This window comes from Odontesthes bonariensis, chromosome 19, assembly GCF_027942865.1.
Source record: "Odontesthes bonariensis isolate fOdoBon6 chromosome 19, fOdoBon6.hap1, whole genome shotgun sequence".
Classification (NCBI taxonomy): domain Eukaryota; kingdom Metazoa; phylum Chordata; class Actinopteri; order Atheriniformes; family Atherinopsidae; genus Odontesthes; species Odontesthes bonariensis.
In genome coordinates this window covers 23,463-42,984 of record NC_134524.1, presented here as the reverse complement: position 1 = coordinate 42,984, position 19,522 = coordinate 23,463, and the positions used below count along the sequence as shown (strand labels likewise).

At 38.7% G+C, this 19,522-nt stretch overlaps 1 protein-coding gene across 1 annotated transcript in view; it reads left to right on the top strand.

Moving 5' to 3' along the window:
• Positions 1-16,361, top strand: part of LOC142369429 (retinal guanylyl cyclase 2-like) — a 31,890-nt gene extending 15,529 nt beyond the window's left edge. Inside the window, exons 10-24 of the mRNA XM_075451790.1 lie at positions 314-398; positions 1,700-1,816; positions 1,919-1,999; positions 2,253-2,429; positions 2,566-2,719; positions 4,286-4,429; positions 4,588-4,736; positions 5,416-5,579; positions 12,521-12,644; positions 12,714-12,782; positions 13,782-13,956; positions 14,047-14,145; positions 15,239-15,324; positions 15,867-15,952; positions 16,271-16,361. Coding sequence (XP_075307905.1) covers positions 314-398; positions 1,700-1,816; positions 1,919-1,999; positions 2,253-2,429; positions 2,566-2,719; positions 4,286-4,429; positions 4,588-4,736; positions 5,416-5,579; positions 12,521-12,644; positions 12,714-12,782; positions 13,782-13,956; positions 14,047-14,145; positions 15,239-15,324; positions 15,867-15,952; positions 16,271-16,361 — 1,801 coding nt within the window. The remainder of the gene's footprint in view (positions 1-313; positions 399-1,699; positions 1,817-1,918; positions 2,000-2,252; positions 2,430-2,565; positions 2,720-4,285; positions 4,430-4,587; positions 4,737-5,415; positions 5,580-12,520; positions 12,645-12,713; positions 12,783-13,781; positions 13,957-14,046; positions 14,146-15,238; positions 15,325-15,866; positions 15,953-16,270) is intronic.
• The last annotated feature ends 3,161 nt before the right edge of the window (positions 16,362-19,522 follow it).

The window sequence follows — 19,522 nt, the reverse complement described above, 5'->3', positions numbered from 1 at the left end:
CCTTACATAGAGGATGGGGTCAGAACTCTCCAGTCTTTTACAACATTCCCTCAGATGAGTCGGGTTAGGGTTGTCCCAAACACAGCCTTACATAGAGGATGGGGTCAGAACTCTAGTCATTACATTAGCATTACATAGTCAGGGCTTTGTTACCTCCAATTGAATGCTTTACATCCTCTGACTTGGGGTTGTTTTGTAACAACTTGTGAAGTTATTGGCATGTAGTTGATCAAACAGGATACTGATTATTTGTAATTCTGATAAGTTCTGATAATAATGCTGTTAATTATGAGGATTATCTGTGTGTGTACAGGAAGTACAAGAAATCATCTGATGTCAGCAAACTGATTATGACTCTGGACGACATTGTCTTCATCGACACTCAAGTCAGCAGGAAGGTCAGAAACACTTCATTTTACTTAAGTACTACTTTTACAGTCCCAGGAACCATCAGGATGGTATAATACGACCATATTAGTCCAGTGCTCAGGTCTCTGCACTGGCTTCCTGTCGCTCAGAGAATAGACTTTAAAACAGCTCTGCTTGTGTACAAGTCTCTTCACGGTCAAGCGCCAAAGTACATCTCTGACATGTTAGAGCCATATGAACCAATTCGGGCTCTGAGAACCTCAGGGAGGGGTCTCCTGCCCCAGGGAGGGGTCTCCTGCTGGTGCCCAGAGTCAGGACTAAACAAGGTGAGGCTGCGTTTCAATTTTATGCTCCTAAAATCTGGAACAGTCTTCCAGAAGATGTGAGACAGGCCTCAACTCTGACAATGTTTAAATCCAGGCTGAAAACAGTTCTATTTAGCTGTGCATATGACACCTGAAAGTATTTTATCTGCACTCTTCACTTTTTAATTAATTAATGATTATTTTAATGGGTCTTAAATTTCTTTCTTTTTTAATTTCTTTCTTTTAGTTTTTTTTATTCCTTTTTAATTGTTTTATTGCCTTCTTGTGATTTTATGTAGCTGTAAAGCACTTTGAATTACCCTGTGTATGAATTGTGCTCTATAAATAAAATTGCCTTGCCTATAATTACAGTCTGAGGAACCATCAGGATGGTATAATTACAGTCCCAGGAACCATCAGGATGGTATAATTACAGTCCCAGGAACCATCAGGATGGTATAATTACAGTCTGAGGAACCATCAGGATGGTATAATTACAGTCTGAGGAACCATCAGGACGGTATAATTACAGTCCTAGGAACCATCAGGACGGTATAATTACAGTCCCAGGAACCATCAGGACGGTATAATTACAGTCCCAGGAACCATCAGGACGGTATAATTACAGTCTGAGGAACCATCAGGACGGTATAATTACAGACCCAGGAACCATCAGGACGGTATAATTACAGTCCCAGGAACCATCAGGACGGTATAATTACAGACCCAGGAACCATCAGGACGGTATAATTACAGACCCAGGAACCATCAGGACGGTATAATTACAGTCCCAGGAACCATCAGGACGGTATAATTACAGACCCAGGAACCATCAGGACGGTATAATTACAGACCCAGGAACCATCAGGACGGTATAATTACAGTTCCAGGAACCATTAGGATGGTCCAATTGCGATCTAAGCAAAGGACTGCAAAGAGTCGCACAGATGAGCCATTCATTGCTGAACAAGAAGTGCTGAACAAGAAGTTTGTTTCCATTGTTGATTTAGTTTTTTCTTTTTTAGAAACTAAACGAAGAGTCAATCACAAAGAGTCTCCTGGAGATTAAAACTCCGCTACGTTCAATTGCCAGAAGTTACATCCTGACAACACCTGAGAGCTCCAACATCGGAATAGTGGAGGTACACCTTTACCTGCATTTACACCTATACATGTACCTGAAAGTGTTCCTCTGTCTGGATATTTGGACCATCACACTAACTCTTCTCTGATTGGTTTTTCAGGGTGACTGGGTTTGGCTGAAGAAGATTCCTTTAGGGACAATAACAACTGTAAACCAAAACACCCAGACTCTGTTCAGCCAGGTACAATCAGCAGCAGATGCATCTGATAAACAAAAGATGCACATTTAATCCATGATTGGTTTAAATGTTGCTACCAGGAGCCACTGAGCCTCAGAGTAAAGTCAGATTAATCAGACACTAAGTCTCATTATGGGCATCATTACTTCATGCTGATTTCTATCTGTTTGCAAACCCGTTTCCAGCTGATTATCAAACAGGACACGATAACCACAGGTCAAACTTCAGTGATGTGTAACTCTCGTCTGTTGTTTAGCTGCGAGAGATGCGCCACGAGAACCTGAACCTGTACCTGGGCCTGTTCCTGGACTCGGGGATCTTCGCTCTGGTGGTGGAACACTGTCCTCGGGGAAGTCTTGCAGACCTGCTGGCCGACACAGAAGTGAGGCTCGACTGGATGTTCAAGTCCTCCCTGCTCATGGACCTCATCAAGGTAACTCTGAGCTAAGAAACACTTATTTTCATCAGTGGAACCAACCTGCTGTTCACAGCAGCAGGATGATGTATCTATGCTCTGTGTCAGATGAGAAGTTTCCCATTTTTACTGGAATTAAACGTCTGTGTTTCAGGGGATGAAGTATCTTCACCTGCGAGGTTTGACCCACGGCCGTTTGAAGTCCACAAACTGTTTAGTTGATGGACGTTTTGTACTGAAAATCACAGACTATGGACTTCCCATGATCCTTCAGTCTCAGGACATCAGCTTTCCTGAAGACCCACAAGGTAAAAAGTGGTCTTAATTTTTCTTAGTTGTCATATTTCAGGAACCAAAAAAACAACACCAGCAACTTAAACTGTGTGTATGAGCACACACAGTCTCCTGGTTTAAAAAGAGGTATGATATGTTTTTCTTTTTCAAATCATGAAGAAATTCTAAACACATGTATGAACCTATCCTGATACATGGACAATGTGTAGGAGAAAAAATTCACTCAAAGATGAATATAATGTTGTTGGAGCAAATTCCACAGACTTCAGACATGTGACCCTGGATCCAAACATATTATTAAAAGTTTCACAAATTAAAATGTTGCAGTTCATGAAAATATTTAGCATTATACCAAATCAAAAGCTTAATCTTGAGGTAAATCTGTCCACACAGTTCTTACTGTGCAGTAGCTATCCTCTAACCTCTTAAATAAAACCTGAATGGAGACAGTAGAAATAGAATAGAAAGAACAACAATTCAAATTAGTCAAGTAGCTCCAAAAATATTATTATTATATAAAATATAAATAGAAAATATAAATAATAGAAAATATATATATATATATAAACAAATTATATAAAATTATATAATTATTATATTTAAGATGATTGTATATTAGACACAACAATACTAATAAAAATCTACTACTACTACTACTAATAATAATACATGACTAAATTAAAAAAATAAGCATCAGCATCACTGTTAAAAAGCCTTCTGGCTGTGGGGACAAAGGACCAGACGGCTCTGGCCCCTCCTGTACACTGCTTCTATGTTGGCAAGTTAGTGACTTGAAAGGTGCCTTCAAAATAAAATGTATTATTATTATCATTATTATCATCTGTGGTAAACGTTCCTCTACAGAATCTCCGAACACACCTGAGGGAGGTTCAAACCAGGTCCAATCAATGTTGGAGCAGATGTTTACAGAGACCTGATGATGTGGTTTAAGCTCATAACCTTATCCATGTCTACAGAGGTCCTAACTACAGCCAGTATCTGTCTCACCTTCATCAGGAAATAACACTCTTTATGATAGATTTAAGAAGTAGAGATAGTTTAAGATAATCCTCACACAGGCCTGGGAACAATCCAACACTCATCAAGTATCACGATCTATGTATGTTTTTGTTTTTCTGTCTGGTTTCAGTTTATTGCCATCTCCTGACCTTTTTCCTCCACCAGTGTTCAGTTCTCCTCAGCTGCTGTCTTTCACTAATCCCTCTCCTCACAGTATTTAAACTCCTGGTTAGGGTTAACTCTAACTCAGAATCTAAGGGCTTAACCCTAACCCTAACTCCTGGTTTTCTTCACTCTTCTTCAGATCCTCGTCACAGTTAACATGGTTTTCCCTGTCAGTTCTTGTTCCTGCTCCTGTGAAATGTTACAGCCTAGTTTTGTTATTTCTTAGGTGTTTTTTGGCTTGCAAGTTTAGTTTTATTTAGTTCAGGCCTGATCGAGCTGATAGCTGGACATAAAAGGAAGAAATTAAGACATTGGAACACTGAAATGTTGTGACGGATGACTCAGATGTTCACCGGTCTTTCTCTCGTGGTCGAACCTTCCCCTCTTTCTCTCAGACCTGCTGTGGACAGCTCCAGAACTTCTGAGGAATCCGGTACGAGTAGGATCGTTTGCTGGGGACGTCTTCAGTTTCTCCATCATCATACAGGAAGTCGTCTCACGGACGCTGCCATATGCCATGATTGACATGCCTGCCCATGGTGAGAAGGGATACTTTACATATGATGACATGTCTGTCTGACCTCTGGCTCATCTTTCTGACCTTCCTCTGTCTGGAACCGGTCTATTTGAAAGAAAGCCTGGGTTACGACAGGGCAAATAACCCTAACTGCCACCTGTTTGACTGCCTTACCCATAGAGATCGTGGAGCGTCTGAAGAAGCCTCCCCCTCTTTTCAGGCCGGTTGTTTCTATTGATGAAGCGCCTACTGAGTGTCTCAATCTGATGAGTGACTGTTGGAATGAAGATCCCAGCAAGAGGCCCAGCTTTGATGAAATCTTCAAACAGGTGAGATGAGCACTGCTGCTGCTCCATGTAAGATCTTTAACAATAAAACGTGTGTATTTAATGTCCCTCCATTCCTAGCCCCTAACCCTAAGACTCGCTGGATTGGTTGGGGTACACACTCTGAGGCTTGAGTAGGGCCTTCCTTGGGTTCGGGTGCAATTAGTGATAATGGCCGAAACACCCAATTATCCTGAGGTCCACTACTGATGATGTTTCTCAAAATCTGTTTGAAGAGTACAATCGAGAATTGGAACAAGCAGGACTTTTAAAAAATGCCGAGACTCTGTCATGGCTGATAGTGGTATTCATAGAAATGAGAGCTATGGATGGCACGTGGCGGCCCATGCATTTCCCTTTGCTCCCTATTTCAACTGCCTCATCAACAGGTGGGATGGGGGAAGGCATCGAGATATATTTAAACACCAAACTGGTACACTTTGGTGTAACCGCTTTGCTTTGTAAATGTAAGGTGCCCCTTTTTCTTTTGGGAATTAGAGAGAAATGGTTACCTAGGCATCCAAGATTGCCCTAAAAGCCTCGGTTGAATGGCTTAAAAGGTTAGATCTGAGTCCATCTGCTTTGTCAGGGATGAAAGGACAGAGATGTACTCAGGTTAAAGTGATAAACCCCAAACAGAAAGGATGTGAACTCTTATCTGTCCTTGGTTTTGTGTTGACAGTTTCGGGGCATCAACAGAGGAAAACGGGCTAACATCATTGATTCCATGCTGCGGATGTTGGAGCAGTACAGCTCTAACCTGGAGGATCTGATAAGAGAGCGAACAGATGAACTCGAGGTTGAAAGAAGCAAAACAGACAAGCTCGTTGGCCAGCTCCTGCCAAAGTAAGAGGTGGCGGCGGCACTGTAACACCATTCAAAGGATATCTGTTGGAACAGGGAAACACGAGTTAATGACCACAATAATATCACATATACATAAAGAGAGTAAAGTGAGGAAAGGTGTGACAGATGAGGCCCCCCAGCAGTCTGGGCCTATAGCAGCTTAACTATGGGATGTTTCAGGATTACCTGAGCCATCCCTATTAAAGGTAAACACAAGAAACTTGTGCTAACGAAAATAAATAAATAAAGGACCAGACTCAGTGAGTAATTCCCTATACTACCTATATAGATCTGCTCCTCACACCACAACAACCATCTTTTTACAGCCACAAACTACCTCAGCCTCTCACCAACTGCACACCAGTCACAGCGGGGTGGGGATGCAAACCCTGGTTCGGGTAGGGGGAGAAATAAAAGAGGTAAGTAAGATAAGCGGGGTGGGGATGCAAACCCTGGTTCGGGTAGGGGGAGAAATAAAAGAGGTAAGATAAGCGGGAATGGGATTCAAACCCTGGTTCGGGTAGGGGGTAATGAAAGTATAGAGGGTGCCAGAGGTGGAGGCAGAACAAGACACACTATCAGATTCAACAGACCTAACTATAAGCTTTATAAAAAAGGAAAGTTTTAAGCCTGGTCTTAAAAGTGGAAAGGGTGTCTGCTTCCCGGACATTTACTGGCAGCTTATTCCACAATTGAGGGGCCTGATAACTGAAGGCTCTGCCTCCCAAACTGGCAGCTGGTTCCACAATAGAGGGGCCTGATAACTGAAGGCTCTGCCTCCCCAACTGGCAGCTGGTTCCACAGAGAGGGGCATGATAACTGAAGGCTCTGCCTCCCAAACTGGCAGCTGGTTCCACAATAGAGGGGCCTGATAACTGAAGGCTCTGCCTCCCATTCTACTTTTAGAAACTCTGGGAACCTCAAGTAAACCTGCAGTTTGGGAACGAAGTGCTCTGTTAGGAAAATATCTTACAATGAGATCTTTAAGATATGATGGAGCTCGGTCATTAAGAGCTTTATGTGGGACAGAATATGTGGGACAGCCCAATAATAAAGAATTACAGCAGTCCAATCTTGAAGTAACAAATGCATGGACTAGTTTTTCTGCATCACTCTGAGACAAGATGTTCCTGATTTTAACAATATTACGAAGATGAAAGAAGGCAGTCCTAGAAACCTGTTTTATATGCGAGTCAAATGATAAGTTCATGGTCAAAAATAACTCCAAGGTTCCTCACTGTAGAACTAGAAGCCAAGGAAATACCATCTAGAGTAACTATATAGCTAGACAATTTCTCCCTGAAACGCTCAGGTCCAAAGACAACGACTTCAGTTTTGTCTGAATTTAGAAGCAGACAGTTCTGAGTCATCCAGGTCTTTATGTCTTTAAGACATGCTTGTAGTCTGACCAACCTATTGGTTTCATCTGGTTTTATAGATAAGTACAGCTGAGTATTATCAGCATAGCAATGGAAATTTATGCCATGCTGTCTAATAATGTTACCTAATGGAAGCATGTATAAAGTGAAAAGAATCGGTCCAAGCACAGAACCCTGGGGAACTCCATGACTTACTCTGGTGTGTGAGGAAGATTCTTCATTTACAAGAACAAACTGAAATCTATCAGATAACTATGACTTAAACCAGCCTAATGCAGTTCCTTTAATCCCAATAACATGTTCAAGTCTCTGTAATAAGATACTGTGATCGACCGTATCAAATGCAGCACTGAGATCCAACAGGACAAGCACAGACACAAGTCCGCTATCAGAGGCTAAGAGGAGATCATTGGTAACTTTCAGCAGTGCAGTTTCTGTGCTATGATGCACTCTGAATCCTGACTGAAACTCTTCAAACAGATTATTTCTGTGTAAGTGATCACAAAGCTGAGCTGCAACTATTTTTTCAAGAACTTTAGACATAAAAGGGAGATTGGATATAGGTCTATAATGAGCCAACACTTCTGAATCAAGAGTAGGTTTTTTAAGTAAAGGTTTAATTACAGCAACCTTAAAAGTGTGAGGTACATATCCTGTCAACAAAGACACATTGATCAAATCCAATATGGAAGTGTCAATTAATGGGAAAACCTCCTTGAACAGTCTGGTTGGGATTGGGTCTAAAACACAAGTTGATGGTTTAGAAGAGACTATTGCTGTTGTTAGTTCAGAGAGATCAACTGGGCAGAAGCCGTCTGAATACAAATCAGGTTCTAAAGATACTTCTAAAGCTGCTGTACTTGATGATACATCACTGATAATAGTGGGAAGGACTCCATCAATCTTCTCTCTGATAGAAACAATTTTATTAATAAAGAAGCTCATGAAATCATCACTGCTGAGAGTTAAAGGAATAACTGGCTCAGCAGAGCTCGGACTCTTAGTCAGACTGGCTACAGTGCTGAACAGAAACCTGGGATTGTTCTTATTCTCTTCTATCAATGATGAATAATAAGCAGTTCTAGCTTTACGAAGGGCTTTCTTATACGTTATTAAACTATCTTTCCACACTAACTGAGACTCTTCTAAATTAGAGGAACGCCACTGTCTCTCCAGCTTTCTTGCAGTCTGCTTTAAAGCACGCAGCTGTGAATTATACCAAGGAGCCAACCTCTTCTGACTGATTACCTTCCTTTTCAGAGGGGCAACATTGTCCAGTGCTGTACGCATTGAAACTATAGTGCTGTCAACAAGAGAGTCAAGTGCTGCTGGAGTAAAGTTTAGGTAGTCGTCCTCTGTCATATCTGCACATGGCAGTGAAGAAAAGGATGATGGAATTAATTCTTTAAATCTGGTTACAGCATCCTCTGATAGACACCTTCTATACGTAAATTTCTTCTCAGAAACTGTATAGTCAAGTAATGTAAACTCAAAGGTTATCAGAAAATGGTCAGATAAGACAGGGTTATGAGGGAACACTGTTAACTGTTCACTCTCAATGCCATAAGTCAGCACAAGATCAAGGGTGTGATTAAGGCAGTGAGTCGGTCTGTGAACACTCTGAGAAAATCCAATAGAGTCCAATATAGAATTAAAGTTCATATTCAGGCTGTCATTTTCAACATCTACATGAATATTAAAGTCACCCACTACAATGACTTTATCTGTACTCAGCACTAACTGGGATAAAAACTCTGAGAATTCAGACAGAAACTCAGAGTAAGGGCCAGGTGGACGATACACAACAACAAACACAAGAGGTTTCTGGGATTTCCACTTTGCGTGGGAAAAACTGAGAATCAGAGATTCAAAAGAACTCAAACTAATCTTGGGTCTGGGACTGATGAGTAACCCTGATCTGAAGATAGCTGCCACTCCTCCTCCTCTGCCTGTGGTTCCAGGAACGTGAACATTTAAACAGTCAGAGGGAGTTGCTTCATTAATGCTAACATGATGCTAACATGATGCTAACATGATCCTCCTGCTGCAGCCAGGTTTCTGTAAGACAAAATATATCAATATGATGATCACAAATCAACTCATTCACTAACAGAGACTTCGGAAGGAGAGATCTGATATTCAGCAAACCACATTTAATAGTTTGATGTTTTTGTTCACTTAAAGTTTTTGTTTTAATTTCTTTTTGCACAAGAGGATTTGCTCCTTTTGTGTTAATCGATTGGGTGGGTAGCAGCAGGTGGGAAGCTGCAGAGAAGTGTGTAAGACTACAACTCTGCATCCTGCTCTGAGCCCTGGGTTGTCATGTTTTAGGGTGGCAAATTAATTCATCCATATTTCTAGAAATGAGAGCCGCTCCTTCCAAAGTGGGATGGATGCCGTCTCTCCTCATCAGACCAGGTTTTCTCCAGAAAGATTGCCAATTATCTACGTAGCCCACGTTGTTTGCTGGACACCATCTAGACAACCAGCGATTGTAGGACGACATGCGGCTAAACATGTCATCACTGGTCAGATTTGGCAGGGGTCCAGAGAAAACTACGGAGTCCCACTTTGTTTTGGCAAAATTACACACCGATGCAACATTAATTTTAGTGACCTCCGATTGGCGTAACCGGGTGTCATTAACACCGACGTGAATAACTATTTTACCATATTTACGTTTATCCTTAGCCAGCAGTTTTAAATAGGATTCTGTCGCCCGCTCTGGCCCCTGGAATGCATTTGACTATGGCCGCTGGTGTCTCTAATGCCACGTTTCTGACCATAGAGCTGCCAGTTACCAGGGTTTTATCCTCAGCGGGTGTGTCGCTGAGTGGGGAAAATCTGTTAGAAGCGCGGACAGGTCGATGGTGAACAACGGGCTTGACTTTAGAGCTATGCCTCTTCCTGACAGTCACCCAGCCACGTTGTAATCCTGGCTGCTCAGGTTCTGCTAGGGGGAGGCTAATGGAGCTAGCTACGCTAGGTGGCTCCACACTGGCTAAAGGGACCTGGCTCGCTATCGGTTGATTTTCAACAGTGCAGAGCCGAGCTTCCAATTCAGATAACCTTGCCTCCAAAACTACAAAAAGACTACATTTGTTACATGTACCATTATCGCTAAAGGAGGCAGAGGAGTAACTAAACATCTGACACACGGAGCAGGTGAAAGCAGGAGAAGGAGGAAGAGAACCGGTAGCCATGCTACGCTAGAGAACCAGACACACCGTTAAAAAGTGAGAATAAAGATCTGTAGGAGTGTGTTAGAACAGAACGGTAAGCTATAGAGTTTAACTATGAAAAATTGTGTAAGTTATAGATCGAAATAAAGTGATTATCAGTACACAAGCAAGGTAACAGGAAGTGATGCAACACGTCTTACCGCAAAGCGTCACAGCGTCAGCGTCAGCCAGCCAATCAAGTCTTTGTACATGAGGCCCCTGCTCTCTCCCACAACAGCAAATGTCAGGAGGCAGGGCCGTCCCAAGCCTTTATGGGGCCTTAGACAGAACTTCATTTGGGGCCCCCCTACCATCACCTCAGCTCCAGATGCCTCATTATTCCACAGGCTACACTGTTATGTGTGTAACGGACCCACAATCATTAGCATTATTTGTAATCATCTTACATTATACAGGTGTCATGCTTGTTTTTAACCTTAAAGGGATAGCAAACTCATAAATATGGTTTAATTCAATTCTACATAAAGAGTGATGTATAAGTATGACTCATTAATTTAACTATTTGAAAGTAACATCAGCAGGCTGGAGACTGCATTTATAGTAAACACGTTAAATAGTTTCATTTCTTTCAGATGTGCAATGGTGTGCAAAATGTTCAAAATTCAAATACAAAATAGAATCAAATGACATTCACATTATCTTACAGAAAAATAAAGTTGTAATCAAAATAAAATACTTAAATAATAAATACAATACTGAAATAATTTTGCCCAACGGTGGCAGCAGCCAACAGGAGGCATAAATTAACCTAGTATTAGTATTATGTCAAAATTCAATTTTTTTTTCTGGTGTAGTACAATTTCTTTTAAATTATTCAATGTTATTTTAATTTCATGTTTACTTTTTTATCACAACGACTCGGTGCTCTCTGGGGCCCCCTTGTGGCGTGGGAGCCCTAAGCGACTGCGTAGTTGGCATATGCCTTGGGCCGGCTCTGTCAGGAGGTGTTGTGGAGGAAATAGGGCCGAGTACACTGTCGGTCAGCCGTCCATTGGGGAATTTATTGAACAAACCGTCACAGCAAATGTGCATACAGAATGTACAAAATGTCCACCGTCTTCATACCGTGAACCAACTTTATACTGGTTTAATCATAACATGCATGCGTCATCCGGACTCAATCTCTTTCTGCGACGCCGAGCGTCTGCCCTAAATGTAAACAGCCCATACTACCTTTTACCCATATTCATATGAGCCGAGCACAAGATGTAACTAGGCCAGATGTCATGAGGATGTCATGACATCCTTCTCCCACAGAGGTAACTCTGAAAACACTTAATTTTGCTTAGTTTGAATGTCCAATCCTTAGAAAAACTCTTATATTCTTAGTCATGTAGTTATTTTCCTCTTATACCAGGACAACAGTGCAGCAGTTATTCAATAAGGCTGTTCCTGAACCTAATTCCTGGACAAACATCAGTTCTACAGAACATAATTATCTCTCGACCACCAAAATGTAGTGGATTCATGTTGATGATTCCCAGGACAGAGCGAGCAAAGAATTGTAGTCCTGGCTTTTTTTTTTGCCATGAAGAAACCTCCATCAGACCCAGAAGCAGTCATGATGGGAACATATTGTGACTTATTCACACACTTTGTTCTCTATGTATTCTAGGTTTGGATGTTTCTTCATCTGTGTTTTTTTATATTCTTCTTTTTTTTCTTTTGTTGTTGTTTCATTTTTTACTGTCTTGGAAGAAATGTCAAATCTGTTTGAAAAGACTTCAAATGGGCCGTGGCTCAGTGGTTAGAGTTGGTCATCCAATAACTGGAATGTTGGAGGTTCAATTCCCACTCTCACCACTCAAAAAGATTGGTGGAACTGACAGCTGGAGGGGTGTCAGTCGTCCTTGTCATGGCGGAGGTGCCCTTGAGCAAGACAACATACCCCCATGCTCTCTGGGCAACTGTGAATAGCTGCCCACTGGATGGGTTAAAAGTGGAGGCCAAATTTCATGTGCATGACCAATTCATTTTTATTTATAGAGCGCCAAATACAACAAATGTCATCACAAGGCACTTAGATAATAAAGTCCAATTCAAGCCAATTGGAATTCAATTAATTGTAATCATAATTATTCATAAAATAATCCAATTCGTTCATATCGAGCCAATTCAAAAACAATTTCCTAGCTAAGGAAACCAACAGATTGCACTGAAAACTTTGTTTTCGGTCCAATCTCCCATCCTGAGCAATAAATCTGATCTTAATCTTAAATACAGATAAATAGACTCATTTACATCAGCTAAATGGTTTAGAATTATAATCAAGAAGGAAGTTATTTTTTTCATTAACCCTAAATGTTAATGTTTTTATCAGGTCTGTGGCTCAGGCTCTAAAGAAAGGGAAACCGGTCCGACCTGAGACTTACTCAGACTGCACACTTTACTTTAGTGACATCGTTGGATTTACAACCATCTCAGCTCTCAGTGAGCCCATCGAGGTACGAACAGGTCCAGTCTGCTTTTGTTTTTATTCTTCTTATTCTGTTGAACTAAAACGGTGTCCGCAGGTGGTCGACCTCCTGAACGACATGTACACCTCGTTTGATGCCATCATTGGTACTCACGATGTCTACAAGGTAAGGATCTTCCACACACTTTCAAACAGAATTCACACCTCTAAAAGTTGACTTTTACATGAATACTAGAAAGAGCTGTTCCTGCGAAACAGCAGTGAGAATGCTTATTAGCGGAATGGGGATAGCTGACCATGCTAAAAAAAGCTGAAAACAGTTCAATTTTAGCAGTAAAAACTGTTGCTAAGGTATTGGTTGAAGGAATTTTGTGATTTTTGTGAACTACCAAACTTAACATTGGAGTTAGAAAGAGAATTTGAGAAGTTTATCTCGGTTCAAGGCTCATAGCTGAAATTCTGTAAATGTGAGCTTTTTAGTAGTTACATTGGCTGAAAGAGGACAATTTTTCCTACATTTTAAGGTATAATTTCTTTCTCTAAGTTAAACCGTATGAAAGTTAAAGGAATTGTTTTGAAAAAAACTGAAAAATTTGAAACTTATCAGCACGCACTCAACTGTGTCATAAAAATCAAGAAGGAGCAAAATGTTCATGTTTTTGTTGTCATATTTCAAAATTGGCTGAAGATTTGAAAAAGCTGAAACAATTGGTAATAGCTTAATGTCTTGTGAACATTTTAAAGTTTGAATGGTGTCTCTAGCTGAAAGCATGCAGAAATGGTTGGAAAGAGGAAGATGATTTGGAAGAGCTGAAAGCAGTTTCCATTCATTTGAATGACGGGAAATTTTGAATAAAAAGTTGAATATCTTACAAAGTGTAAAAGGTAGAAACACCAAAAATGATAGCATGAATCTGCTGAAAGAGCTGAACGTTTTGATGCAAAAATTGTAGAAATAGCTTAAAGTATGCAGGAGTAGTTAGGTGCCGAAAACTGGCGGAATAATAATAAAAAAGAGAAACAGGAACTTAATAGTGAGAATTGCCTTAAAGCATTCTCACTATTACATAAGGTTAATGCTCTTTCCAATCAATCCCATAGGTAAATATATTATTTCAGTATTAAATATAAATCTTTTTATTATACTGTGTTATTTCATGTACAGGTAGAAACTATTGGAGATGCCTACATGGTGGCTTCAGGTGTTCCCACCAGAAATGGGAATCGACATGCGGCCGAAGTGTCGAATATGTCTCTGGATATCTTACATTGCATCGGCGCTTTTAAGATCAAACACATGCCAGAAATTAAAGTCAAAATACGCATCGGACTGCATTCAGGTACACGCACAACAAAGGAAACCTTTGCCAATCATTTAAGTTTAAGTCTGCACTATTATTCTCAAACCCAAACCCGTGTCATTGTGTCAGGCACGGTGGTGGCCGGTGTGGTTGGACTGACCATGCCCAGATACTGTCTGTTTGGGGATACGGTGACCATAGCCTCACTCATGGAGTCCAGCGGCCTGCGTACGTAAAGCTTAAATCTGTGGTTCATTTGATTCATTCCAAGGAGGACATGACACAGTTTAGATCTCAGGACTTCTCATATTAGTGTTTAAACTGTGACAGAGGTGGAAAGAGTACTGAAAAATTGTAATTAAGTAAAAGTATCTTTACTTTGCCTAAATTCTACTCAGAGTAAAAGTAAAATTACCCATCTCAAAATTTACTTGAGTCAAAGTACACAATTACTTCATTTAAAATGTAATTTGAGTAAACGTTACTTAATTACTTTCAGTTTCTTAATGCAAAAAAGGATGAGTCATGAATCAAATTCAGTACAAGTTGTTTTTAATCGATTTCGAGGTGTATTAAAGTGCACGTCCACACTTGCAAAAGATCAACTGGCCTCACAACAGTCACAACTTGTACCATAAAGTGCAAACAATTTTCAGTCCTATTGTCCAACGGACAACACTATGATAAGAATAAAGAAATTTAAACTACAATCAAAGTATTAAAAAAACAAAAAACTGATCACTAAAGCAGGTTTTTAAAATGTGAGGCGGTGCTAGCTATTCCTTTGTCTGCTTCGCTTGATCAGGGTGGAAAATAATAATATCATGAAAGCACTTTGTGCTTACATGGGAAGCACAAAAAAACAATAAATAAACCGTTTGGGATGTAAGAGAGAAAAACAAATGCGCTAACTTACCACCACATGCTTTCGTAAGTTTGAAGTCGATGTTCTGAAAGCCGAAATCTCCAATGGAAACGGCGCGCGCAAGGCGAGGCCACGCAATTGGCTTTCAGTTCCGGGACAGCTGTTTAAATTTCCGCTCGCGTTTAATTTTTCATCATCAATATTTGTTTTACTCAGTAACGTGAGGGGTTTCAAATGTAGCGAAGTAAAAGTACTTGGGTCAAAATGTACTCGAGTAAAAGTACAAATTACACATTTCAAAAACTACTAAGAAAATTACAAATTACTCATAAAAAGTACTCAATTACAGTAACGTGAGTAAATGTAATCTGTTACTTTCCACCCCTGCTGTGACAGTATATGGAAGTATAACTGATGTTTGTTGGAGTTGTTTCACTTTGTGTTTTTGGTTTCAAGCCTATAGAATTCACATCAGTCTCAGTACCATGAAGGTCCTGACCAGCCTCAAAGCGGGATACGTCATAGAGACCCGGAAGGCACAGGTACGCTAACCCTGCTCACACATTTAGAAGATTAACATCTTCATTTGATAAGTTTATTTACAAGTTATTTATAAGTTTATTTATAAGTTTATTTACAAGTTTATTTACAAGTTATTTATAAGTTATTTATAACATTACATTACGGTCATTTTGCAGACACTTTTAACCATTTATGAGTTTATTTATATGTTATTTATAAGTTTATTAATAAATTTATTTATATGTTATTTATAAGTTTATTTATAAGTTTATTCATAAGTTTATTTATAAGTTATTAATAAGTTTATTTGTAAGTTATTTATAAGTTTATTTATAAGTTTATTTACAAGTTATTTATAAGTTTATTCAAGCTCTTATGATTAGAGGTAAGTAGGTTTCTTTGATCCAGCTTGTATATTCAGGAAAACTTGAAAATACATCTGCACAATTACACCCCATCTATCTTTTATAAATCCCCCAAAAATGTTGATGTCCTTTTGGACCAGGTCCACATGAGTTACATCCCTGTTACAGTAATGTTTGAATGCTGGTGTGTTCTGCAGGTGAAGGGCACAGAGGACACATACTGGCTCATGGGTCGAGACGGTTTTGACAAACCTCTTCCTATTCCTCCAGATCTCATTGGAGGGTAAGGCCGCACTATCTATACACCAAAACCTTCACAGAATCATCGTTTTACTGATAATCTTTGAGATGGAGGAGTGGAACTGTATCTCTGATGATGAATCTACATTTAGAATTAGAATAAATAATAATAAAGAAATATTTGCATTGCACTTTTTGTAATTCTCAAAAGTGCTTTCCAAAACTGATCAGAGGTCCGTTTCACAAAGCAGTTTTAGTTAAAAATCTGAGTTTATTAACCCTGAAATGAGGGAAACTCTGAGTTTATTAACCCTGATATGAGAGAAACTGAGTTTACTCTGTGCATCTGTTTCCCTTTCAGGGCCAGTAATCATGGTATCTGTCTTGACGAGATTCCAGTTGATAGACGCCAGAAGTTTTTAGACCGCCAGAAGCTGATGCAGAAGAAATGATGCCGACACAGTCACACATACGTGTTCTTCTACCTTAGTTTTGTGATTAATATAATGCATGTCTTTAGTTCCCACCTCAACACTAACGTATTTAACGTTTAACTCTAATTTTGATCCATTACTAACCACACAACGAAGTTTTATTCAAAAACAACAAACAAACGTGTGATGATCTCCATTTTTTTCTCCATTAAGCTGTTGAACCTCACAATTAGATTGGGGAGCGGTATTCTGCACCTATTGACACAGACAAATAAGACCAAGACCATACACAGAATATACACACAATATATTGAGTTCTGTGTTTTTTAAGCTAAGTTCTTAATTGGTAAGAGATTTATCTCCATTTTACATTAATTTAAAAATGTTTTAAGGATTCTAGATGTGTGAAAACCTGACTGTAAGTGTTATAAATGATCACGATAATACTTATTTATGATCTCTTGAATCAGTCACTATTGTATTCTACGTGTTGTGTATATGTTATAAGTTTTGTGTATGTGTCGGTATAATTATAACTGCTGTTAAGCTGATCTGTTACTTGTCTTAATCTCTGAATTAAATCAAAGGATATATATAATCTTGACCCTCTTAAATGTTGTGAAATTGTAATGGAGTTACACAGTATGCCGTGTGAGTTATACTATTTTTAATCTAAGATGCAAGGACAGATTATCTATTCTGCAGCGCACCAAGGCACTTAAGGGATCCAAGATTTTCATTAACGAGGACTTCACGGATACTGTAAGGAAAAGGAGGGCGGATCTGATGCCGGACTTAAAAGCAGCACGTCAAAGAGGGGATATCGCTTACCTACGCTACGATAAGTTGATCACCCATCCCCGCACCAGTACCCCAAAGTTACCCAACAATGTATGAAAGAGAACCAGGTATGAGAGCAATTGGACAGTCAAGTAGTAAATAAGCAGTAAAAAGTAAAGAAATAAATGATAGACTATGAGTCTTCAGATACTAAAATATATGACGAAAATATGATAGCTGTTGATCATTTCCCAGCTATTGAGTGTGAATATCATAACAAAGAGCAATTTAATAATAGTAAAATGATAAATATTAATTAATTAATTGAATTCCAATTGGCTTGAATTGGACTTACTATCTAAGTGCCTTGACATGACATTTGTTGTTTTTGGCACTATATAAATAAAAATGAATTGAAAATGAATAAATGCAAGCTTTTCTGTAATCCATTTAAATAGTAGAAGTATCAATTCTAATTTTTCAAAAATATCAGATTATCTACAACAATTAAATGGTCAATTCAAAATAATAGCAGTATCAGAAACCTGGCTAAATGATGATAATGTAAATAACTTTCAAATTAATGGATATGAATTATACTGTGTGAATAGGAAAATCAAAAGAGGAGGGGGTGTTGCCTTGTTTGTTGATGGTAAAATAAAGTGTAAAGTTAAGGAAAATATGTCTAAAATTGTTGATGGTGTTTTGGAAATGATTACCATTGAAGTGTTAAATGATAATTCAAGTAATATTATGGTAAGTTGTGTGTATCTAACACCGGCATCAAATCTAGAATTATTTACTGATAAGTTGGCAGAGTTGATTGAAATGGCCAACAATAAGGTATTTTTTCTTTGTGGAGATTTTAATATTGATCTTGGATCCAAAACAGATCGAAGTAGTAAGTTCACTGATACAATGTGTAGTTGGGTTTTTTTCCCTTTGATAACAAAACCTACTAGGATTACAGCACATTCAGCTACAATAATTGATAATATTTTTACTAATATGGGACAGGGAGAGGTGCTGAGTGGACTTCTTACAATTGATGTAAGTGATAACTTACCAGTGTTTGCTGTCTATAACAATTATCCGAATACAACTACTGCAGTTTTGGAAACCAAAAGAGTTTTTAATACATCAAAAAAAACTTTAGATAAATTAAAAGATGAATTACTCCAACATAATTGGAGCAAAGTATATGTTGATGATGTAAATAGGGCATATGAAGAGTTTATGAAAACATTGGGGGCACTCTATAAAAAACATTGTATTAAAATAAAATCTACTAGGAAAAATGCTTGTGATAAGCCATGGATGACTAAGGGGTTGAGAAACGCTTGTAAAAAAAAGAATAGTTTGTATTCATCATTTTTGAGGTTAAAAACGAAAGCAACTGAGGAAAAATATAAGACATATAAAAATAAATTGACCTGGATTCTAAGAAGACAAAAGAAGGAATATTACAGCAACCTACTGATTAAAAGTAATGGTGGCACAAAAGCCACATGGGCAGTCATAAACCATGTTTTAAATAAATCTAAAATAAAATCCGGCATTTCACAATATTTTTTAAAAGAAAATAAAGAGATCTATGATCGTAATGATATAGCTAACGAACTTAATCACTATTATGTTAATGCTGGTCCAAACCTTGCCGCTCAGATACCGGAAGTCGATAGTGATGTGACACAAAAAATTGGGGGTTGCATAAACAGTGTCTTTCTTGAAAAAAACAATGAGGAAGAAATAATGAGAATTGTAAACCACACTGCGGATAAAAATTCAAAAGATTATGCAGACATGGATATGACCTTTGTTAAGGACATCATGTCGAATGTCATTAAACCTTTCACCTACATTTGTAATCTTTCATTTTCATCAGGAATATTCCCAGATACTATGAAAATAGCAATGGTAATTCCAATTTACAAAAGAGGTGATAAATGTAAGTTTAGTAACTATTGACAGATATCATTGCTACCACAGTTCTCAAAAATTCTGGAAAGGCTGTTTGTGAATAGATTAGACAAATTTATTGATAATAATAATATCTTAATTAATAGCCAATATGGATTTAGAGCAAATAACTCCACTTCAATGGCTCTTATTGAATCGATTGAACAGATAACAAATGCTATTGATCAAAAAAACTATTGTGCTAGTATCTATGTAGATCTAAAAAAAAGCATTTGATACGATCGACCATAGTATTTTGCTTAAAAAACTTGCAAAATACGGGATAAGAGGGCTAGCACTACAGTGGGTTTCAAGTTACTTAGAAAGAAGAAAACAGTATGTACAAATATATGATGTTAGCTCAACAACCCGTGAAATTACATGTGGGGTTCCACAGGGTTCAGTACTTGGGCCGAAGTTGTTCATCTTATATATCAATG